General features: G+C 37.8%; 1 protein-coding gene across 2 annotated transcripts in view; it reads left to right on the top strand.

The window, feature by feature from the left end:
- tgfbr3 (transforming growth factor, beta receptor III) overlaps positions 1-23,172 on the top strand; it is a 75,136-nt gene extending 51,964 nt beyond the window's left edge. The window contains exons 6-17 of one of the 2 annotated variants that reach the window (XM_037974097.1): positions 1,631-1,793; positions 2,192-2,339; positions 4,207-4,384; positions 4,473-4,750; positions 5,843-5,998; positions 8,087-8,236; positions 9,061-9,246; positions 11,295-11,573; positions 12,088-12,193; positions 15,810-15,845; positions 15,954-16,061; positions 17,988-19,748. In XM_037974097.1, the coding sequence (XP_037830025.1) occupies positions 1,631-1,793; positions 2,192-2,339; positions 4,207-4,384; positions 4,473-4,750; positions 5,843-5,998; positions 8,087-8,236; positions 9,061-9,246; positions 11,295-11,573; positions 12,088-12,193; positions 15,810-15,845; positions 15,954-16,061; positions 17,988-18,091 (1,892 nt within the window). In that variant the 3' untranslated portion in view covers positions 18,092-19,748. The other variant, XM_017425208.3, reaches the window with a different exon arrangement.
- Positions 23,173-26,069: the final 2,897 nt, after the last annotated feature.

The following is a 26,069-nucleotide window of genomic DNA, read 5'->3' on the forward strand; positions in this document are numbered from 1 at the left end:
TAACATTTAGCTTATATTTGTTTTCACCATTTACTACTGCTAATTTTAGTTTTTAGCTTCTGTTCTGGTAGTATAAGGTTTTTGCTATTGCTTTGCTAATTTTAGCTTTTAGCAACTAGTCATTGTTTTTACCTTTTAATTGTTCTGCTAAATTCAGCTTGTGCTTTGTTCGTTTTAGCTTGAGTTCTGATTGAGCATCTGGTCAAGTTATTTCAGCTTTTCTTCTTTATTAACTCAATTTTAGCTCTTTCAACAAATTGCATCAGTCATTTACATCCATGCATTGTTTTACAAAAAAAGGCAAATTTCCTATGTAGCATATTTTCTGCACTTTCTTTAGAATTAGTTCTTAATTCATTTTTATCAACACAGAAGAGAAATTTTGAGATTTGCACAGCTGAAACCAGATGTATAAAAACCTACAATCATTTTTTCTCACTGTCTGACATAAAATCCGACTTAACCTTTCCTGTTTAGTTCAGTTAGGATTCTCAAAATTATTTCTGTTTGTTAAAGACTGAATAATAAAGTGTGGAGTTTATCAACCATTTGTGCTTTCACTGAGAACTTTTGCAAAGCCTGCATCTGCAGGAAATCCTGGCTGTATGACTGTTGTTGATTCTAAGTCCTTCCTTGTTGAGAGTCTGTGGAGACCAGAGTGGTTGCACAGCCTCCACTCCTCTCCTTGGCCTGTTAGGGGATTTGGTTTGGCAATATCCCAGAGTGCCACTATGTTTGCTTCAAATGAAGAGCTGTAAATTTCCACTGCTTTACATCTTCAGTGGTGTTTTATGAAGATGGGCACATTCTTGCTTGGGTTCCTGAGCTGATGCACAGATTTTCTCTTCAGCTCTTGAATATGGCTTAAGAGTTCCTGAGAGGAAGGTGCCAGCCTTCAGTTTATACTTCCAAAGTTGTGTGTGCTAAAGAAGATAGTATCTGGCTTGAAATAAATGTGTCTCTTATCATTCTGTCTTTTGCAGCAGAATTTTAATAGTATTTCTTGCTAATGTTTTATTTATTTATTTATTTTTTACAAAGAAATCCTATTTTATGTTTGTCTACATTGACATACGGATGATTTTGTTTGTATCTTCTTGTTAAAGAAAGAAAAACCTTCAAAGGTCACTGAAATAACTCAAAACTGACTAAAGTAAAAATAAGAAAAAATTACTTAAATGAGACAAAACTGGAGCTTTTTGGCAACAAGTTCCATCAGCTCTTCTCACAGACCCTAAAATGAAGCATACCAAGGAAAGAACACTGTACCTACAGTGGAACATGGAGGAGGCTTCCTGTGTTTTTTTTTCTTTCTTTAACAACAGGTACAAACAAATTTAGGTCCTGATGATCAGAGCTCACCCAGCCTCATCTCATTAAGCAGTTTAGGGTTATGTTCAGAGGTAGGATAACTGGAATTCTAGTATTTGAGTCACGAGAAATAAAGATAAAAAAAAAATCCCAACGCTGGATTCTTTCTTTCCGAAGCAGAGCGTACTGTTCTTTAGCTGACCTCAGACTCTGACGTCAAAGTTGTAAAAAGGTTCAGCAAGCTGTGGTTCTCATTTGCCTGATCTAAATCAATCCACAGATCTTCTGTCTGCTAACACAAAGTTCTCTCTGTTTTCAGATTCCTTACTTCCTGACACCTGCAAGATTGACACCAAGTTTCTGTCACTGAACTACCTGGGCAGCTACCAGGTCCCGCAGGCATCGAAGGGTTGTATACTATCTGTGCCTGAGAGGAACAGAGAAGTGCACATTGTTGACCTGCAAGCCCCAAACTCAAGCAGGTGAGCATCCAAAACTGTCAGTAAGAAGAATAGATGTTGCCATGTTTTCTTGTTGTTGTTTTTTTAGGACAGGATGCTCTCACTGAGCTTTGTGGTTTTACAAACATGAGAGCAGAGGGGATTTACCTGTTAACACAGTGGGGGATTTTTTTTTAGAAAGATTTATCAAAGACCAGGTTGTGATAGAATGTACTCTGTTGGAACATTACTCTGAAAACCCAAAAGACTGCAAATCTGGGAATGCTTTACTTGAAGTGCTCTATCTCTAGGTCTATCTTGTCTGTAGTGCATATATCTGTGTTTAGTTTTCTGGGAATGCATCCAGTTTTTGAATTATTTGGCCAGACACAGAAGGGGTAATAACACTATGTTCTTCTTTTCTCACTTCTTTTATGCAGTGCTTTCCAGGTGGATGTCATTGTGGATCTAAAGCCTCTGAAGAACGATGGCGTGGTGATTCGGGACATCACCTTGCTGCTTAAATGTGCTAAGTCCGTCCACTGGGTTGTCAAAACCCACAGCGTGACGGGGAAGCTGGATGTAGTGGTAAGCTGGCAGCAAAACATTAGACTTCATAATCAATTTGTCATATCAAGAAGTGTAGTAAAGTGGCACATCTTCCATGCTTCACAAAATCAGAGAAACTGTAAAATTTTAGCATCTTACCTTCAAGGTTTGCTGTGGTTTCATGAAGCAAGGAGTTGGAGTTTTGGAGGCGTCATAAATTTTCAAAGCCAAGACCACTGGAGCACTGCAACTGTGCAGAGTCAGACCTGCTGTGTATTAGATTTAGTTTGAAATACGAGCAACGCTGGATTAATGCACTTTTTCTTAAGTTGCATGCTGTTGGAACCACCTTACTTCATACAAAAGAAAAACAGCAACCAGCTAATTACTGCAATATAATAAAGTAGCCTTAACTTAGCTGTAAACTTCTGTACATGTCAGCCATCAACGTGAGTATGGGGTTTAGAAATTAAATCTTCGTTAGTGCTACTCAAGTCTCTCTGGAGCTTTACAAACTTTAAGAACATGACACCTACACAAAAAAAAACTGTTGAACTGTAGATCATGTTGATGCAAAACTGGCATTTATCCAAACATTGTATTTGCTTCAGGGTTGGAATTTTATACTTGGTCTTTCTCTTGAGTAACTCAGTTCAGTTAAACTGAATATTGTGCAGTTTGAAATGGTGACTGTGGGTATTTACTGTGTGATGGAATGTCAGTGCTCATAAGTTCGCTACTGTCTTGCATATACCTCTAGGCTCTCTTGGTGTCGTAGTAATTTCAGTGGAGGTGAGCAGGGGGTTCCATGTTTCCTAAATATGTAATGCTACTACTGCTGCGGCCATGACACTGCACTTTTGACAGATGCTGTGTTTGTACAGCTGCCTGGCTGCTGCTGTCAGATTTTCTGAGTGTAATTTTAACTCAAACCCTTTAAAACTTTGTAATGTTTAATGTGACCTGTTTGCAAAGGTGTAATATATTGTTTTGAAGTATTTTCATTGTTAAAATCTATGAATGAAAAATAAATGTTTACGTCTACAATTGCAGAAAGAATAAACTCGAAACCAGGAAAACACAAAAAACTCCAGATTTATGACATTTGCAGCCCTTGACAACAGTGTCCACAAGTGTCTCACGTTGTGCAAGTACAATATTAAAAGTGATTAAATTTTTTTTTATTGCTATAAATTGAAAAATATTTCTCTGAACCAGTTTGCTCAGTGTTAGAGTAAAACCACAACTATTGTTTTTGTAACATGCATCATCAATTAGTATTCAAAAGGTCACAGATGAGTGTCACACTATGTGCTATTGTGAACCAGAACAGCAGCACACAGCTGGCAGTGTCATTCATCAATATAGTCTGTGTTAAGTCCCTTAAGGCATCAGCCTAAACCAAATTAATTTGTTTTCTTCAAACTGCTGACATTTTGACTTTTCTTTGACAACAGTGATACACAGGATGCTGTGCTTGTGCAATCTGAGTTTGAAAGACAGTCAGCTATGCAGCTGATATGACCTAATAAAACCGAGGCCATTTCTGTCAGGCACCATGTTCTCCTCAGTGTTGCTCAAGAGGCCTAGCTGTGTGGGAAAGGGCTGTGAGAAACAAGGAGTTCTCACTCACATAGGGAGCAGCAGGGCAGGACACAGATTTTTAGGAGCAATTCAGCATCTCAGCATTGTTCGAGCTGTGACACGCCCATTACCTCACAGTCGTTTACATGATTCACTGCTGACACTGAAGAAGTGCAGGACTGTACTTGAAGATTATCTGTGTTGATGCATGAACACTAAAGCATGCCTTTTGTTTCTAATAAAGTTAAAAGAAATAATCTCAGCTTGTGCTTCTGTTGAAATGGATGGAGAACAAACATTTGATGCACTTTTCTCCCCACAGGCCTCTGATTCAGTGAGTGTGAGTTCCCAGATGTCAGTGTCACAGTCACCCAAACAAAGCTTGCCATCAGGACGACAAGCTTTGATCAAGTGGGCGGAGGAACATGGCTATGGCCCCGTCACATCCTACACGAACACTCCTGTGGCAAACCACTTTAATATCCGACTGAAAGAACCAGGTAACCCAAAGAAAAATAATGTTATGGTCCTGGTGCACAATCTCTCAGCCTGTAAAATCAGCCTCATGAATCTCTGTGTGACTTCCAGACATGGTGGATCGTCTTAAGAGCAGATCGCTTCCTGATCTGTCCATCCTGCACAATTCTAGTCCTCAGCCAGGAGACAGACTGGCATCTCGGCGCTCTGATCCGCCCTTTCAATTCTCTCCGCCCCTGCTCGAACATTTCCCCTCTCTGCCTTTTGGCCCTGACCAGTCCTGGGGTGATGAAGAGCTCGAGAATCAGAGGATCATTTTGAGTGTTGCCTTCAGCTTGCAGTGTTTGGACCAGAAGATGGTGGTCAGCATTGACAAAAAGAGCCTCCAAGTGAGTGTATTGCATCACTGTCGGGATCTGCTCCGAAGTTTACAGAGCTGCAAATATTGCTTCAGAAAAATAGATCATTTTCTCTTGTAAAACAAGAAGACACACTGTTAATGACATGTAACAAAAATAAGGTAGAATTAATTAAATATATGTAAAATGTCACTAAACGACATTTGTTAGTAGAGATGGGAAACTTTAGGCACTCCATGATTCAGTTGTGATTCAGAAGGTTTCAATGTGAAATTAACCCATGCATTTCAGTTACTTTGAAACCTAAATGACTGAGGCTTATTTTACAAAAATAAGCTCTGATTTATATCAGTTCTTTTTGTATATTTTTATACCTAATAAAAGTGCACAAGGTGTCAAAAAACCCTAATTGTCACTGGCTGCTGCCCAGCAATTAGCATAGATGCTAAAGCTAATACAGTTAGCATTGTTTTTATCACTGTAAATTTGATTTTGACAATAAAAATGGATTCAAAATCTTCCATATTCATGATGGGATGCATCTAAAAACAAATTTTCCCTCCCTTTCTTTTTTGTTTGTACATATTGTTGTTTTCCAAAAAGTTTCCAAACTACCCAAAAACAGCTATAAATTCTGTTTTTGCTCTTTTAGCTTCTTCAGCAAATTTCAGCAGTCGTTCATCACTCAGAGTTCCCGCTGCATTTTTGAAGGAAATACAGTTTTTTAGTTACATTAGTTGTCTGCTTCAGAGTTGTGCACCATCTTCTATACAAAAAGTGTGTGAAAGTGTCAGTTCTTTAAAAGTAAAATAAAAAGTGTAATGAAAAAAAATGTCCCCACACAAGTGGACATTAAGACAAGCATCACTGATCCAAACAGTTGGCGTCTAAATATGGCGTTGGCTTAGTGAGCCCACATCATAGAATGGAAACTGGCAGTTTGTAATTAGGAGCTGAAGCTAGACCACCTTGTGGGATTTGTTTATTCCTGAGAAATCAGTTTCACACAGCCGCTTCAACTATTTTTTTTCTGCTTCTTATTTTTTACAATTCTTAAGTTGAGTAGGAAAAGTGTTCTGATCTTTATCCAGCAGTACCATGGTTTTTTGTATGTTTCCTCAGGAGCAGGGTTTTACTCATGCCAACCTCACATTGGAAGACCCAGAATGCAAAGCAAGCATCAATGCCACCTACTACACGTTGGAAACTCCGCTGAGTGGCTGCCGCACCACCATGTTTCCCATGTCTGATAGTCTATTGACTCTCTATATAAACAATGTAAGTATAAATGTAATCAAAACAAATGAAGTCATGGCATTTATTTTCGCCATTCTTTTTTTGAAGCTTCCACTACCAACGACATTAATATTATTTGACCATTTTAGATAATCAACAATAAATTTCTGACTACTTAAATTGTTTTCATGCATGCACTGCTGTCCAGAAAAATTCTTTAAAAGTTCCAGAGGACTATTTTTGTGGGAATGTCTACAGCATCCCCTTCTCACTTTTTGCAAAGGATTTCACTCATAGTAAAGAATCTGCTTCTCCAGAGAGTTCTCCAGCAACTTGCTTTCCATGAAGTACTTGTACAGTACATGAACAGCAACTGAGTAAAACGCCATCATCAAACCTTCTACTGAACATCTCCAACATTTCCTGGTAAAAAACATCTCTGAATGTTTAATCTCCAGCTGAAGTGAAAAAAAAGTGTAGAAGACAAACTGTATTAACCCTCCAGTGGCCTTTGGGGTGAAATAGACCCAAAGTTACAAGGGCTTCTCTTAAACTCTTTAGTTACGATGGCTTCAGGAGGGCTAAAAGCACACAATCAGTTCTGGCTGATGTCCAAATTACTGCTTGATGTAGGTCACGCATGCTAAAATAATTGTGGTCATACTTACTTAAGCCTTGCTTTAAGACTTAGGTTTTGTCCACACGGAAAGGACATTTTCCCAAAACAATACTTTTATTTGTCATTTCAAAAAATATCCTTGTGAACACGTCACTGCTTCTACAAATGTCTACATCCACATGGAAACACCGCAAACGACTCAAAACACTGCAGAACTTATGTCAGGCCTGTATGTGGCACTCTATCCCTACCATGAAAATACACTAAAAACAGGAAACGGTCTATTTTTGTGTGCATTACTTGCAAATTGCATTCTTGGATATGCACATTATTTTGTTGTCCACCTCCACCTACTTCATACCTGCCTCGGCTCTCTTGTCTCGACCTTGCCAGCTGCTCCCATGTTTACAGTTTAAGCTGCTGGAGTACCCTTTTAAAATAAAGCTAGGTTGATTTAGAGTAGTTTTTCAATTATTACTATTATTCATAATCAGCGTCAGTTTTAGACCTGGACATTTGCCTCCAATGTTTTCTGTCAGGGGAGGGCTCCTTTGCAGGAGTCAAAATACAGCTGTAGTGCTCTTGAGACGGTAGCTCTGTGACTATTTTGAGAGAAACTTTGTCACAAATTTTGGATTCTCTCTCATGAATGCCATCTGCCAACTAGTTGCAGCCCAGTTAAATACTGTCTGTTCTGTCACAGTTATCTTAATAAAAAATGGAGGACCTCAGTGTAACAATATTGTATTTCTTAAGTGACACAACATGGGGAGATGCTACATTTGTTTGGCTCTAAATTACTTCACTGTTCTATGTAATGTGAACACTTGTTTTTTATGGTGTTCAGTATTTCCATCTGTCATTGCCAGTTATCATCATTATAACGGAATGCATTCATTCAGCGTATTTGTTCTAACAAGCAAAGATGAATCACTTCCTGTTTGGCCTTTTGAAATCTTTTGTGAGGGGAAATTTGGAACAACACTTTCTTCTGTCTGATGCAGATTGAAAGCCTGGGCATATCTCCAAGGCCATCTTTTGTGTTGTTGCATGAATGCAGGGGCCACCTTTGACTCCTGCTCAAAAAAAATAATATTAATTTTCAGTGCCTGGGTTTTCACAAACCAAAGATAACCAAGTTTTGGCTGTTCTCTCTTCTTTGCTGTGTTGATATAATCCAGTAACGCCTCCATTGGTGGATCAGCTAACATTTTGTGCAAATTTTGAACTTCCCCGTTTGTCCTCTCATTGTTAAATTATATTTTCTCAAAGCAGCACGTTTATCTAAGACCTCTGACATGCTTCTACTCTTCTGAGAAATAAAAGTGTGTTTTTTTTCTGCTGAGACTACAGGATATTCCCACATTTTAAGCACGAATGTTTAGCTAACCCCTCTCAAAGATCCAAACTTCTGCCAGAATTAGGCAACAACAGTGTGATTAAAAAGTCTGGATGGTTTCTGTGAACGTGAGTCAGGTTTTGTGAATAACTGCTATTTCTGTGGTCTGCAGGTGATAGTAACTCCTGCTGAGATGAAGGATGGGAGTGGTGGCCCGGTGGATTCAGAGGATCTGGAATCTGAAGACAGCCCATTCCCAAAAGACCTCGTGGAGCCAGAGAGGATATTAACAGAACAAAAACAGCAAGTGTCTGTAATAGAGGTAAGTTAGTGCTCTCAGTGTGTTTTTTTCTCAGTCAAACAGTTGTAATCCAGCCTGACAGGTCAAATGACAGATGAATAGACAGTTGGAAGAAACTCTTATTTCCCCTTGGTGCTAATAAAAAGCTGGATCGGTCCTATCTTTCCAGACTAGCCATTGGATGAACCTGACCTCACATTTTCCATTGATACAGTTTGCTATTTAATATTAAATGACTTATTTTCCCTTATCTGTACATCCATTTTTTTGGCTGCCAAAGCCAACTGACCTTCAGAAACACAAAAATGACTATATGTAGTCAGTTTTATGTGGTGAGAGTCATTCACAACACATACTGTAAGTGCCACTCATTGCAGGAGATGATTTGCTTGAAACTTGAGCATTACCTTTTCTAGTCAAACATATTTGTTAGCAAAATATGTCATGACCTTCTGGATGGATTTTATTGAAACTTTCAGAAAGTAATCACTGGATATACATCTACAACTGATTACCTTTCGAAGTCAACCCAGTTCAGGATGGGCGCTACATGTAATCAACGTTAGCCAATGCAAAAATGACTATAACTCAGTCAATTTTACAAATGTTTGGCTAAAATTTGATGTGGTAGTAGCTGAAAGTCATTCCCAACACATACTCTGAATGTGACATCTCATGATACTGCATGAGATCACAGTATTTTCAAGGTTTGATCAAAATGGGTACAACTCTATCATTTGTCAACATAAGATGATTTTAGTATAAATTTCTGTCATGAAAGGCAGCAGATGATAAGCTTTCCTTCAAAGACTTCTTTTAACAGGTTCACTTTGTTCTATTTCTAGTTCAATTGCTCATACAAGACAAACAAGGACATTTTAGAAAGGCCTCCCGGGATCCTCCCAGTAGCACCCAGGCCACCAGTCAACAACATGATGTTTCACATGGAGCTGTACGACACACTCCCATACAACAGCTCTTCACGCCAGGCCTTCTACACAGTTTCCCAACAGAAGAAAGTGTTTGTGCAGGTATGCTTTTCATTTAGATTACATTACTCTTCATGTCACAGGAAACGTTGTGTGTTTTTATTTTTAAATAAAACATTTGTGAGAAAACTCCCTCTGTGTGCGCGCTTTCTGTCGCTCTTTCCACCTTGATCACTTAGCGTGGCATCAATGTTTATGTCTGTTACGTTTAGTTCAGGCCAAGTTGCTAACACTTACCTTGACCTCTCTCATTCATTTCATCTCCTCTCTGCATGGTTTTGTGTCCTATCTGCAGGCTCAAAATATTTGATTAGCAGCAGTAATTATGTTGGTAATTTAAGAGATGGCAAAGTGGCGTTTTCTGAGGTCCTCTGAAGAGATGATTTATGATGATATCAGCAGGAGGCACTTCACTGACCAGACAAAGAGCTGTCTGTGTTAGAGGCTCAGCCTTAACCCTCTCTTCAGAACTCACACTGTGCTGAGACCCGACCTGAGTTCACTTTGATAATCAAAGAGAGCATCCCTCTCAGTATATGTGGACATTTAATATGGTCATGGTAAAGTGAAGTTTAAAGGTTTATATACCAAAACTATATAAGCCCACACAGCCTCTCAGTAACATCAGCATATAATAATCTCTCTATGCCCAGCAACCTCACATTTACGTGGTAACACGGACTTTGTTTGGTTGGGAAAACAGAAACAAACGATGTCATGCAAAAGTGTAAAGGTTTAACATTAACTAATATTGTGTTCCTTCTCACTAGTGTGTTGTTTTTGAGAAAGAGTTGTTTTTTAAGCCTGAGAAGCAATAAGAAAGAGGCACGTATTTGGCTAGCCATTAACCTAGCTCGTAGAAAGACTTCTGCCCCTTCTCCATTCTCTGACTGATATCACCGCAGATAAGGGACCAACTTTCGATAGCTATTTGACAGAACATGACTTCAAAAATGACAAGACGATTCCTTCTAAACACATACTATTTCCAAAACCACTACTACTTCTGCTGTGATACGTAGGAAGTGAGATAGTTACTGTGTATCTGCGTCAGTATGTAAACTGTTTATTTCATCAGTAGGCACTCTCAACTCTTGTAGCTTGAAGACATTTGTGTTAAGCAAAGATAACTGGTGTTTTTGGAAATAGGAAATTTTAATATATATATTTTTTTAGTATTTCCTCCTATGCTGGCATTGTTTTTTGCTCTCAGGCAAAATAAATAAATAAATAAGAAATAAGGAAAACAAACCACTAACTTGTGTTTTTCAACAAGAAGGACAGCTTAGGATTTTTCCTCATAGATTGTCATGCACAGCTGACTGACAGCTTACAGAATCCAGCAGGTGTTTTTTTTTCCAACAAATGATGTGGCAAAAATAACGCATTATTATTATTTTTTTTTGTCTGTCCACTGTTTGGTGCATATCAGTTAGTAAACAGGGTTACCATTGACATAAAGAAGTTTTTAACTTATTTGTTTGTTTCTCTGAAAACAGCTGCAGATAAAATTTAACTAAACCATAAAACAAGAGTGATGTGCCAAAATAAACAAAAACGTTCTCAGAGCTTTAAAGAAATGAGTTGCTTACTATGAGCAAGCATTCTCCTCTTTCACAATCTAGTGACAAAAAAAGAAAAGATTTTTTAAAAACAAACAAACAAAGATTACTAAGTTATATTTAAGGTTGCAAAATTCAAAAAACAACTCATGTATGACAAAGGCAGGTCTTATTGTGTTACATTTTTTACAATACACCCTATACGCAATACACAATACAAACTCTTTCTAAGTACTAAATTTGTTCTATAACTTCATCATAGTAAAACAGATGCAAAATGAAAATGCAAAGTTTAAGAATGGTTGCTTTCTTTCACACATCAAATATGTATAAAAACGTAAGGGATGGAAAAGCAGGTCAAAGCAACATATTCTCATTTGGCACTTGCGATAAAAAAGGTTTTCTCTTTATGATTTTTTTTATGATGTTCGATTTTATGACTTAAAGAAGCTTTTCATGACAAAGGACACAATGTGTATTTACTCAAAAGGCTAAAATCGTATTTTACTTTTCTCTCATGCGCTACAGATTACATCAACCGTATCAGACCCGGATGTTGGCTTCACCATCACATCATGCTTCATTTCTCCCAACTCCAACCCCAGGGTGTCCTCTGACTACGAGCTCATTCAGACAGTTTGCCCCAGCGATGAGTCTGTCATTTTTCAAAAGGATTTCCCTCTTGAAAATACGAAAAGGAAAATTTTCAGCTTCGTCTTTAACTCAAAGCTCAACGAGCGGCACCTTTATCTGCACTGTGAGATGTCTCTGTGCTCCAAAAACTCTCAAAACCAAGCACTGCCACAGGTATGCGACAGAATCTTTTCTAAGTCAGATAGTATCATTGATGTTTGTTTGAGAAGACTTATTGCTCCCTTGAATCGTTCACTAACAGGTCAGTGATGCTAGAATCAGGAACTGAAGCTAGTTTAACAGTTGTCAAAGTAAAGAACAAAATAAGGTCCATCTTAGGGTTGTATCTAACTAGGTTGCAACTAGGTGGAAGCTCAATATTGTGAAAAAACATGCAAACTTTGGGTTGCACTCCCTGAATTCTGAGATGCAACTAGCAGACTGTGCAACTATGTTTTTCACAGACAATTTCTAGTAATCACAGTCTGTCTTTGTGTGCATGGCTTGCAAAGCTGTATTCTATTTACTGACAGGTAATAAAAAGGCTTTTAGTTGTTTAGATTTCATAGCTGGAGTGTAAGAATCTTTGCGTTTCCCATCTGAAAGAACAGTATTTTGTGTAATTTCTTTGTTGTGAATTTTGTCATTTTTAATATATTTTCCACATTTTATCAATTTTTTTTGGCAGTGTTTGACCTGTGAGTCAGTTTCTTCGGACAAACTTGTGCCATTGATGATGGACATCAAGGTGTCAACAATGTCCCTGACTGTGGTTGATCGTTCACACCAGACAGGTTTGTAAGAAGAAAACCAAACACTTTTCACCTTTTTGGACATCATATGTTCACTAAAATAGCCTTTTGTTCCAAAATTTGCTATCTGCTCTTTTACAACATCGGATTCAAACCGCATTAATGATATGCTGGCACATCAGGTTTAGTTAGTGTGAGCAGTTTGCACTCTTTGTTGACAAATTGCAGTTGTCCTCACTACATATTAGTTAAAAATTTACCTACAAACACAGCAGAAACAAAAGTGACAGAGAAAAATTTTCTCTTACAGCAAGCTTCAGGTTGTCACAGAGCTCCTCATTAAATCAGCAAGAACATCATTTATCAGAGAGTAATCACATTAAGGATGGTGTTTCTAAAATAATAAGTATTGTCAGTGTTTTTAATGCACTATTTCTTAAACATACTGTAAGAAGTAGTGACATGAACCACTGGAAGGGTATTAATGGAACTTGCAGAAAGTAACTCAGCAGTCAGTGGTTACAGATGTACTGTACAACTAGTTGTTACTTTCTGAAAGTTTCATTAGCATCTATTCAGTGATTCATGAGATATTTTGTGAACACAAATGACAAATGAACACACACAGGCTTGGACAAAAACACCTTTCACCTTCAGTGGTAAGTGATAATCAGGCCCAGAGTGTGAAAAAAAGATGCAGTGTGAAGGCAGAAGAGCTGAGGAAAGCTCAGACCAGATTAGACCAAATCATAAAATACTATGAATCACTTTCCCACATCTGGTCATAATTAATTCGTGTGTGTGTGTGTGTGTGTGTGTGTGTGTGTGTGCGTGCATGTGTTTATACTGACATTTGTACAAAAGAGTGTGTTTTTGGTGTGTGTATATAATAACAAATTGTTGACTACAGTAAAGGGGAGTGTGCTAACGCTCAGCCCCAGTTCTGCTGTTCTGGATCAGGCCACGCTGGGGGAGATGTGGAAAAAGAGGAGTCATACAGCTCTGAGCACCAGTTGTTTTCACTTAGGCCCTTCACTGCAGCCTCACTTTTCCACTAGATGAGAGGAGAGCGGGGGTGGGGGGATCCTCTCGTCAGCTTTGGGAGGCCAGCCAGAACCTAGAGACCCCTCAGTCAGAGCTGGTGGAGCTAGTCATTCTTTCACTTGGTGTATTTCAGCATCTCAGGGACTGTACGTGTGATCCGAGGTGGGATCATGAGTTAACCAGAATTACATTGTTGTAATTATGACCTAATATTAGATGGGTTGATATCATCAGTGCCTGTTCTCCAGTGCACTGCAAAAAAAAAGTTTTTAAAATTATCATCTCTCCTGAGCAATGACTTCAACAAAGAAAACTGTGGCCAGCATGAATCAACATGCTCATTATTTGATACCCATTACTTCATTTTTATCAGCAACTTTATTATATTAGATTTGTTATTGCTCGCCGCCTAAAGGTGACAGTATTTTTGCCTTTGTCTCTGTGTGTGTATGTCTATTTGTTTGCAAAATATTTCATGAACCACTGGACAGATTTTAGTAAAACTCCCAGAAAGTAATCACTGGATTTAAACCTACAACTCATTCATTTTTAAGTCAACCAAATTCAGGATAGTCACCACAGCTGATCAGCATTATCTAACAAAACACAGTCATTTAAAGTGTATTTTAAATGGATACAACTCAGTGAGATTTACAGATATTGAGCTAAAACTTGATGTAGTAACAGCTGAGAGTCATTCCCAACACATACTTCAGAAATGCTAGGGTTTTAATTTGATGTCTATGTCCTCGCTTTCATCAGCCAGTTTATTAAACTCAGTGTATTTGATTATATTTATTCTGCTAATTTTAGCATATTTACGGATATTTTAGATGTGTCGGGATATTCACATTTTACCACACCTACTAGTGTTCATGCTGAAGAAATTAGTGAACACTGAAATTAAAGTATCTATTGAAGCTGGGCAGATTCACTTTGCATCACTATGCCAGTGCAGAAAGACTTATTTTCCAAATAGTACAGTATGTAAACAAATAAGCTGAGATGTTCTGAAACGGCAAACCTAACAGCCGTTTCAGAGGCCTACATATTAAAAAAGAAGCACTTGTGTCCAACTTTGTGAGTAAATACATAAATATCTTCAAATCTCTGATTTCAAAATTAAATATGCTACTTTACAACATCCATACATAATTTTTATGGCTCTGACAATTTTTAGATGAACTGTTTTATCTGAGAGGCTGACAGTGTAGAGTCATATGAAAAACAAAGTACAATTTCTGAGATCTGAAGTGTACTTTTTTGTATCAAAACAACAAAAAAATTGTCTAAGTAATTCCATATCAAAGTAAATGTAATGTCTAATGAACAACTCATCACAATTATGATTTTATCATGATCTTCAGTTATTTAATTTTTTTTCTTTTTTTCAAGTTACTGAACAGTGCAACAAAAGTGTTTCCCTAATTAAGAACAGAGCCCTAGCCCTGCCCATGAAAAAAGAATAAAAACATACATATATGTGTGTGTGTTAGTTGAACTGATATGCTAACATTAGCTTGCTCCAGTCTTGATATGACTGTTTTTTTGAGTCGTCACACATCTTTTCTCCTGTTCCTCTCCGCGATCCATCACACATATAGGAGGCTATAGCAGCCAAAATAGTCTTGCTCATTGTGAAAGTTAAATGTAAAATCACATATTAACACATTTTGCAATAACACATGTTTTACTTACATTTTTAGGCTTCAATTCTTTCTGCATTTTTCAGCAAAGCGCTAATTATCAGGTGCTGCAACAGACTGTGCAGATTGTGCCTTATCCTGTCAGCTGTCTGCTTTGGTAGATAATCAGCAAATACATTCTAATCCTTCACTATTTAATATCATCCCATTATCCACCTCTAGTCAGGACTCTGTGAAAAGTTGTACCAAGTTCCCAGCTTCATATATACTGTAAATTACCTCAAACTTTGAGTGAAGTTTTCAGAAGAACATTACAAAATGCTATCTTTTCCTGGCCTCAGTCTTTTGTGCCGAGGCTCCTCTGTGAAGTCTTAGCATAACAAGTGGCCTGGGACAGATAACACCCGAGTGATGGGACAGTGTGGTGGGAGGCAGAGAGGACGTTTTCTGTCCCTCACCCTGAAATCAAAGTTTACTCCGATGACCTGTCATCTTTCATCTGGTGAGATGAAAACTCAAAGGTGTTCTTTCTAGGAATAGCAGCCATTGTGCTTGAGTGCTGGACACATACCATCTTTGAGTTTTTAGTTCAGCCACACACAGGCACCCTTGTGTTGATAGTGAAGACATCATTACAGCTAAGTTCACTTTTGAAAGTCTTCCAGATGGCTTGACATAAATGAGTGAGCAGAACTTGTAGGAGTCAGTCGGTTCATCCGTGGGGACACTGCTCTTTGAGCATTTTTCTGGCTCATGTTTCTGGATCACATTCCACAGAACTCTGCTTATCTGCACAATGCAGTATTAGTCACGAGCTGCTCTTCTTTGGGCATGTGGCTGACAGGGTGACTCGGAGCATGTATTGTTTTCCATTTAATATATCATGAGTTACAATTCATACTGTGCATGTGTAGCCATAGTGGTAAGCATACATTAAACTTTTATTCTGCTGATATTTTCTTTTCCAGAACAAACTGAAAAGCCCCAGGATCCTACAGATGACAGTAAGAAGATATAACTGTATTTGTTTCTCTGTGACACGTTTTTTTTTTTTACATATTTATATATTTGTCAGCATATAAAAATAAACTTTGTAACACCGTGTTTTCCAGGAACAATGTATCTCCTGGACACTCCGACAGTGATGGGGATTGCTTTTGCAGCCTTTGTGATTGGGGCTCTGTTGACTGGAGCCCTGTGGTTTATCTACTCACACACAGGTAGGTCCTTTACCTATTGCTCCACTGCCCTGATGTACCTCTCAGCGATACTGATCAGATAAGAAGCAGAGGAATGTCCCAGCGTTTCAGTGCCAGCAGTGTGATTGCCAAACATCCTGTGGCTGATAGAGGCCGGTTCACAATAACATATTGACTTTTTTCACTGTAAATATATCCTGTTGGTCAGCAGCAAGAGCTCTTCTCTTTCCTGTCTTTGAAAGTTTCTTGAGCCGCAAGTGGTCAGCAAATATTTGCAGCACAATGGCTGGAGTTGAGTTGGAAATCCCCCTTGTTGGGTTTAGAGGGTGCTCACAGGAAAAGACACACAATCTGTCCATTAGATGCCAAGACCTTCCCCATCTTCCCCGGCCTGCTGACCCTTGCTGACCCCTTAGAGGAAGTGTGCTCCCAGCAGCCCACTGAGTTCACTGGTGCATAGAGCTGCCCTGTTCTGTTAGCCTTTGACTGTTGACCTGCTGCACTGTGGCAAATATGTTCTTCATGGACATTGTTCAGAAATTAGATGTTTGGAGCAATCCAAGTGTGAAGTTTAAGTTTCCAAGTTGGAAAAGACCTCACTGTTTGACAGAGTTAAATGATTGCATTAACTAAGCATGCACTTGAGCTTGTAGCAAATATCCAGACACATATCAAAACGATTAGAGCACAAAACCCTTCCAGTTCTGCTTTGTCACATTTGTAAGTATTTTCTGGGCAGGATGTCCTGCAGCAGTACGAATCAGCCGTAATATGTTAAGGCCTTATCTTTGACCAAATATTTTCCTTGGCTTTTCTTTAGAAAACCACTTTATTTCAGCTTTATGGATTTCCAAGTGAGTGACCAACAAAGAAATACAATACTTCTGACTGGCTGTTTTTTCCAAAGACAGTAGATGTCAGATATGCACGTGTTAAAAAACAAAAAAAGTACAAAGACAGTAGATATGAAACAGTATGCATGACTGGGGCTTAGAGTTAAAGGCACATGTTACTGTTGATTTTAGGAAAATAGGCCTTAGGGTACTTTAGATGGTTGTGTTAAGCTGTGCTGGCTGAAATTGCCTTATACGGCAGCTTTGCAGTAAACCCCAAGCTTGCAGATTACCCCAAACAACAACCAAAAATATCACTGAAGAGTGTATTTTAAACCAGTGTCCAGAGTTTTGAAACAAGAAAACAGTTTGGATTTATTCCTCTGACATCTAAAGACCATTTATAAATTTTCTTTCTTTTTGTTGGAAGTATTTATTAAGGGGGCTAATGCAGAAGCATTAAAGCACACTTATTACTCTCCCTTTTAAAAACGTTTCTTTGTATCTCATTGTGCAGCTTTAAACTAAAAACTTGCAAAATATACATTTTGGAGAAACACGTGAGAAAACCCAGCCCTATTTGGAGCGCTATAGCTCAGACACTGAAGAAACATCATTCAAAGTTCAAACGGGTCACCGAAAGTTAGACTTTACATGCCTGAACTGGCATTTTGATATATTTTACAGTTATTGCACAATCACAGCTTAAGTTGTAAGATCTTCTTTCATCCAATGTGTCTCCCACTGCTATAGGATTAATATTTTTCTCTCAAATTCCCCCCAGAATGCCAAGCTTTCACAGATTCAATTCAATTTTAGCTCAAAATATGAAAGTCTTTTTTTTAACCTATTATATCTTCCATATAAAACACTGTAAGAACGGAAAAATTCACATTTGTGACCATCAGAGTTATCTGATAACTTCTGAAGTTATGCTGGAACTTTGGGTAGCAGCTGCATGGCTACACTTCAACATTTCTTCATATTGTGATAGCAATTATAGTTGGGTGTGGAGGAAGAGGGCGTTTTTATTCCAGTTTAACTCTCTATGAGGCAAGAAGAGTAAGTGTTTTAAACAGCAACATGATTTTTTTTCTTCTCTTGGCACTTGCAGCTTGGTCATGGGGAGTCAGGTCAAAGGTCACGTCTAACAAGAAACATGTTCACCACCTCTGGTCCGTTGGTCCAGCAACGTACAAACACCAAAAATGGTACTGAAATAAGAAAGATGCCAGACAAAAAGTAAAGAGGATGTTCAAAATAGAAAAAAAATGTGTCCATGGTTTCTGTTATGGACCACGGGGTGCACACTGTGTCCTCTCTGCCTGAAGAGAGGGTCAGGATTCCTCTCTTGGCTCCCTTGATCTTCTGTTACACTAAAGGTGAGGGGAGGCTTGTGATAATAATGGAGCCTGTAAAATAATGACTTTGAGTTATGTTTGTCAGCCTCAGGATATGTCCTGGTGCACTGTGAGGGAGCCATTGCTGGCAGAACTATGGAGCTTAAAGGAGGCTGAGATGTGTTAGATCACCTATGAATACATACATCTGTGATCATAAAAGAAAGGACTCCATGAAACACTAGGGTTCAAGCTTAAACAGTATCAAGTCAAAATAACTTGTATAGAAGAGAAAATTTGTTCTCTCCACTGATTTGTTGGGAAAGATGTTACAGAGCAAAAAGCCGACTGCAGTAATAATTGGGCCAAGTAATCAAATTAAATACAGATGTGGCTTTATTTCACAAGCGCTTCAGTGTCTGTCAGAGACACTTTTTGTAAACAGACATAGCACTTTTATTTGTCCTTCAGTCAAGCTTTGAATAAGGAAAGTTTATGGCATGAGATTCTTTTTAAAACAATAAACCAGCCATTTGGGATCCATTGACAGTGTCCCATGTTGTGTGTTCTGCTTTGTCAGCTGAAGATACGCTAATTGATTCCAGATAACAAAGGATATAAAGTTCAGTGAACAGAGAAACTTGTTCTCGTTTGCTTTCCAAACATCATCCATCACATAAGATGCAACCTTATTGTGTCCTCTTTGAGGTAACATCTTTAGAGTGAATGCTGAGTCAGCACTCAAATTGTTGTTTTCCTGTTCATAGTTTCTTCGAAGTGTTTTGGGCTAACTACTTCAGCATACATTTAGCTATTTTAACCATCCATAGCAAAATGTTTAACTTGTTTGGGACGTTATAGCTATGACTTTGTCTTTTGTAAGTTTTGCCCTCTTTCATTTTATTTAAATCTTTTAGCTTTATTTATATTTTTTCTGATTGAAATGGAAGAACATCTCTTCAAATTGTTACAAAAAACTTTGCTCTTTTTCAGCACACTTGCTTCATGTTTAGCTTTTAGTTACTGTTTTTCTAGTTTTAGCTTCTAGCTTCTGTTCTGCTGGTCTTACTTTTTTATAATGGTTTTGCTAGTTTTAGCTTTAAGAATTCAGTTTCAGCTTCTTCAACAAATTTCAGCAAGGTCATTCAGCACTTCACCACAGTGCAGAAAAATACAAGTTCTCTTGTTAATTTCAACCATAACTTGTCAGAGACATGATAGCCCTTTATCCTGGTATTTGTTTGCACATTAGTGCTTTGTAGTTGGGGAAAGAAAAAGCTTATGTAAGTTTGCCCTAATCACACAGGACAGCTCAGGAAATTCAAGAATGATGGAAAATGTAAGCTTAAGATGGAAACAGTGCACATCTGGGTGAAGATAAATGCTGAAAGCTCCAGTCTTGGGGCTGGAAAATTAGTAGCTTTAACTAAGTCACTTTGTCATGTTCCTCCCTAAGTCTAAATTCGATCCATTTTCTCTTCCTGTCTTTGGTCCAATCTTCTTCCCCCTGTGCCCCCACCCCGTCTCCTGTTCCTTGTCCAGGTGGGACAGCTGGTTTACAGCCAGTCCAGAAGCCTCAGCCTGCGTCAGAACACAGCAGTGCAGCTCCCAGCATCGGCAGTACGCAGAGCACGCCATGCTCTAGCAGCAGCACGGCGTAGCCCACAACACCACCCAACAGGACTCACACAGCCCCGCAGCTGCACAGGAATGGCCCAACTGTTCACACTGATGGGTTTGTTTATCTCCAAAAGCATGATTCAGAAAATAACACCTTTTGTCCTTGGTGCCACTCTGTGCGCAGAGGGGAGCGATGTCCTGGAGTTATTGCTGTAACACCTCCGAGGCACAGGTTGGCTGCCGTGTCTGAAAAACAAATCACAAGAATGAAATGAATGTTTATAACAGTATTTTTTTTTTGTTTCTTTTTGTTTTTCAAATCCAAATGCTGCTTTTCTGATCACATCACATCCTTTGTTTTGGCCTTAAATAGTTTGATTTAAGCAAGTACTGAGCAAGTGTACTCTAGGCCTGAACAACCACATGAACCCTGCAGAGGTCAGGAAGTGATATGTTGATGGCTGGACCGTAACACGTTACTTTAACACACACATGCCAGAAAGTAGCCAAGGAGCAAAACAACCACTATTGAAACGCGGACAAATGTCCAGTATGAACGCAAGTCATCATGGTGACGAAGAGATACAATAAGGATTATAAAGACAGTGGAAGTGTTGAATGTAGTAGAAAAGAGCAGACACCAAAAAATGTGAAAGACATGCAGACAAAATGTAATATTTTAGAATCATTTGAGTATTATTATTTTATCATAGATCTAAGTGTTCACAGCTGGTATAATAATACATTTAAGTAAATCTAGATGAATCTTTGTCCTTATGGATTCTGTTTTAGTTGCGGTTCAATGTTAACCTCATTTGTTCTTTATTTACACTCTAGTTGAGAAGATTGATGCTACTCTTGTGTCTGTCTGTGTATTACAGACTGAGCTGGATCCACTGGGAATATCTTAGCATTGTTCGAGGGAAGAACCAGTTCAAAAACAATGTTTTAATGTTTTTACAAAGATGGTCATACCAAAAAAAACTAAATCTAAACTAGAACACCAAACTTTCATTCTGAATTTTGGTATTAGGGGTGTGACCAGACACTCATCTCATGAGACACGAGGAGATTTTAACAGTATCCAAAAAAAAAAAGAAAAAACGTTTGCCACAAACTCAACTGACTGGACTCTCCCACGACTCTCTTCAGACTAGCTTCAACGATACGTGAGCTTCTAACTTCTCATTAATGCTGCGACTTTTGAACTCGGGGGCCTAAATTAAAAGCCTGATCAACCTTTTTTTTTAAGAGTTAAAAAAGTAATCATTACCCATGCTTTCATGCTTTAGTTAGATTTTTTTTATGTCAAAATATTCATACAGAATGACGAACTTAACCTTTCTCAGTGAACGATCACCTCCACCACATCTCTAAGTTTGATCAACTCTTTTCCTTTCAACTCAAACGGATTGATGAGATCTTGTTACACCTCTATTTTCTATGCTATTTATTTATGAAATCTTTAAGATACTGTCCCTGTCAAAAGCTCAAAAATGTTTTAAAATGAACATATTCTTTACTTGTTGCACAATGATTCCATAAATACCAAATAGGTTTACAGTTGCCTATTTTACCTTTTTTTCCAAATACTGAGATATTCCTCTGAGCTAGCTGTGCTTAATGCACCGTTCTCATCACACAGATGTAAGACTGGTCTCAATCTTCTATTGAAAAACAAGAAAAAAAATCAAAAAAGGTTGACTTATGTTTTAAAGGCATGTACATTTTTGTGAATAGTGTAAATACACAAAAAATGTCTCTAGGTTTGCATATGCTAATTCACTTTTTTTTTTGCATTCCTGAATGTGGCAGGATTAACGTTCATCAATTCCTGTTCCTGTTTAAAATGTGGGGAAACAAATCCAGAAAGTGGACAGGATTTCCAAAGACCCATATTTAAAGAATAGTCTAGTTAACATGGGGTAGCGAGTATTCGCTGAGGTCCACCACACTTTAAATGAAACCGTGTCATGTTTGAGATGCTAATGATTTAAAACTTTCAGTTTGTTCCCTTTATTGGACAAACTGCAAGACATTTTTTGTAAATTGAGAAATGCTTATATACAGTATTTGGATTCCATTTCTTGCTTGTTTCTCCTGGCACTGACACTGTGTTGAATAAGCTCCTTTTTTAACAAACACCATGATTATCCCACTGTCTTAGAAGATTAGAATTGTTTGCTGTAGGTGTGTGTGTGTGGGTAGGACTTTTTTTGGATGGGAAAAACTGAGGTTTCCCAATCTTTCAAGTAAAAAGTAGCAAGAAAAAGCCTATGTTTATTATCGCAAAGTTTTGGAATTTTCTTTTTCATGTAAACATGTATAAAGCTTTCTACAGAGATTATAAATAAATATATTTGTGTATAAAATTATATTTTAGTATATATCTACAAGAGAATTTATTACCTATATGTGTAAGTACTGTGAATTGTGAATTTTTACAAACGCAATATGTCTTTTGGGAAGCAAGAATATTCATAAAATCCTCTCATCATGTTTTGGAACATTTGATAAAAATAAAATATATTGCATCAAATAAGTACAATATTTTTGTGCTAAAAGAAAATAAACAAATGTAATGTAACCCCCTGTCATTTTATTAAGCTTTATGTTCATTTTTACTGAATGTGTCTTTAAACAGGTTGTGAGTTTATTATGAATGATACCCAACACATACAGGCTTTTAAATCAAAGCTTCTGTTCATGGAAAACATGATGTCATTCTATTACATTATCTGATATGTGAGTGTAATTGTATTTTCCCCTTTAATTTTTTATATAAAACAACAATTCTGTACAATTCATAGGAATTCTTGACCAAGTGCATGCAGGGAAAATTCCCCCTGCCTGATGATCATTGACTGGTTGTATATAAAGTTACATCATGTTCTCAGTATGAACTGATGTTGTGCCACCTAAATAAGTATGAAATAGTCCCACTAAATATCATGGAGTAAATGCTGAATGCTTTTAAATGTAAATGCTTTTTTTTTACCATTTGACTACCTCATGTGTTTCTATGATTGTATAATTTCAGTGTCTTTCTCTATGTATGTAAACTAGCAGTTTTACAGCAGCTTTGATTTAAATGCCTGTCATGGTTTTATCTTCCTGCTGCCCTTGGGTCAAAATGACCTGCGAGGCCTCAGTACAGTTTACCATTTAATTTCAATTTAAAGCAAACAGTGATGCCAACTTGGGTTTTTGTTTTTTTGTAGAGCGTTTCTGAATGTGTCATACTGAAGTTAGCCAATATATTTTTTGTTTACGAAATCTATGCTGTAAATATGCATGACTTTTGTATGCTCATTATGACAAATAAATTTTTGATAATAATTATAAAGTCTATGATTATTTCTCTCAGTGGTCAGAGTGAACGCAGCAAGCGAGCCGCATGCTTGAGCAGAAAGCTCCGACTGTTTATGGATGATGTTTGGAACAATGAGCAACAATGACGAAGTGTTAGGTTTGGTTTGGAGGCGATGAAGTCATGACTTGTCTCTGGTGAGCTCGTAACATGATACAGACCATGTGGAGCTTTTCTTAGAGGCGGGTGGTGTGCGCTGCAAGACTCTTCTACCATTTTGCTTTTAATTTAAACTCCTTGGAGCACAACCCCCCACACACACAAAGTGTTTGTCCAACCTATGACTAATATTTAACACTTTTAAACAAATGCTCATAGATCTCATCAGGCCCTTGAATAGTGATGTCATTATTTTCATTTCTAGCTTTCCCCCTTTGGGCACCTGGATCAGAACTTTGTTGTTTTGCAGCTAATCCATTTAGTCACTGATTACACTTGCCTCAGACAATAATGCATGATAAACACAGGGATCGAATTTAAAAGACTGACAGGATTCCAAACACTGATGCTGGGAAAGTCACGCTGCTTTAACCAGCCCTCAGGTCTTAAACTCGGTTACTTGAAGGAAGTTAAGTGGGATGCTTTGGAACGTTGTCCCGTTTTGCAACATTAGAGGAGGATATGATCAATCAATCAATCAGATTTTATTTGTATAGCACATTTCAGCAGCAAGGCATTTCAAGGTGCTTTACATAATTAAAAAAAAAACAAAATAAAAACAGCACGTGACATTGAATAAACAGTAAGAAAGAGACAAACATTGAAGACATCAAAACCCCGCACTCTAACCCTGATTTAGCCATAAGCAACTCTAAACAGGTGGGTTTTAAGTTGAGATTTAAAGGCACCCAGTGTTTCAGCTGTTTTACAGTTTTCTGGAAGTTTGTTCCAAATTTGTGGTGCAAAGAAACTGAAAGCTGCTTCTCCTCGTTTGGTTCTGGTTCTGGGGATGCAGAGCAGTCCAGAACCAGAAGATCTGAGGGGTCTAGACGGTTGGTACAGCGATAACAGATCTTTAATGTATTGCNACAGTATTTTAAAGTCTATTCTTTGAGCTACAGGGAGCCAGTGTAGGGACTTTAAAACTGGTGTTATGTGCTCTATCTTCCTGGTTTTAGTGAGAACACGAGCAGATAAGCAGGCTGAGTGAGTTTTCTTACAGCACCTCATAGCTGTAGCTTGGCTGCAAGAAAAGCAGGAAACAAAAGAATCTATATATTACAGATAATTTAATATTTAATAAGAAAACTAAGATTGAAATTATACAATAGGAACATTCATCATTGATTTAAGTTGTCAATACTTTTGCTACATGAGTCACATCAATCTCCAGTTGCCTGTTTGGTGGAGAGATGAAAATTCTCTCCACCAATCTCTCAGTCACATGGTACGTTTACTATGCTGCATATACTCCGACAACTCAATCAGCAGCCACGTAACATTGTTAGTAACGGTACATCTGTCAAGAACAGAAAGAAATACAACACTGATATGCAGCTCTAGACAGATGAGAGAAAAAAAGGGTACCCAATAATGCCTAAAAGCTAAAAGTGCTGTAAGTCTGATGTCTTAAAGTATTTGCATTCCTGCAACAGAGGTTTTTGACATGACCAACAAATCTACGGCTACCTAGTGCTGCTGGAGATAACACTTATATGTGAGAGTATCAGATAAAGAGGTGATTCTTACAGCTATGTATCTCAGTGCGCCACAGAAATACAAGTTAGATACACTAAAGTGGGACGGGGGTGAAAAACATCCAAATCTAAAACTATCAAGGATACTGGGGCCTCTTTCAGGAGATGACTTTTAGGCAAAGACAGCAAAAAGTTTTTGACTTTGCTGTGTTTTTGTGCATTTGTTTGTGTGTTTGTCTGTAACATAAAAGAAAAAAATCCTATCAATCACTGAATGGATTTTAGTTAAACTTTCAAAAAGTAACTTTCTAAACATCTACTACTGATTACCTTTTGGAGTCAAGCCCATTCAAAATGGCCACCACAGCTAAGCAAACTTAGCAAACTCAGTTTATTTTACAAGTATTGAGCTAAAATTTGGTGTGCTAGTATCTCATGAACCATTGGACAGATTTCAACGAAATTTTCAGGAAATAATTATTGGGTTTACAAGTACTTCTCAACCAATTTCATGATAGCAGCTACAGATAATAAACCTTAGCCAACACAAAAATGGCTATAGTTTAGCCAATATTGAACTAAAATTTGATGTAGTTGTAGCTGAAAGTCATTCCCAACAAATACCCTGACAACTACACATTGTATATCAGTTTTTCCTAAAGGTTCAGCATTACCTTTTTTCATGAACTACTGGACAGAATACATTCAAACTCTCAGAAAGTAATTATTGGATGTACATCTACAACTGATTAACTTTTGCGGTAACAAGCCATTAAGCTGTACGCCAACTGCAGTAAAACAAAAAAATATATTTTTTGAGTCACTCTATTTCAAGATGGCTGCCACAGCTAACCGAACAGCCAATGCAAAAATGGATATGAGCCGGTCAATTTGACAAGTACTGAGCTAAATTTGGTGTGGTTGTAGCTTAATCATTCTCAACACGTACGTCAGGCACTAGCAGATCAAGCAAATGACATTAGCACAAAACAGCTATGGAGTAAAACAGCTATAACTCTGTCTCTTCTCAACATAAGATTATCTCAGTCTCAAAATGTTGAGCATGAAAGGCAATAAACAACAAATACATTTAGCCTTATACTTTTGACCAAATGATGTCCAATATCCATTTTCCTTTTTTTTCTGTGATGGTCTCAACAAACATTTGAGGCACTTAATTTTCTTTACATTCATGTATTTACCCCACTGTAAGCAAAGGTCAGGGGATT

The sequence above is a fragment of the Kryptolebias marmoratus genome, linkage group LG24, assembly GCF_001649575.2.
Source record: "Kryptolebias marmoratus isolate JLee-2015 linkage group LG24, ASM164957v2, whole genome shotgun sequence".
Taxonomy (NCBI): Eukaryota; Metazoa; Chordata; class Actinopteri; order Cyprinodontiformes; family Rivulidae; genus Kryptolebias; species Kryptolebias marmoratus.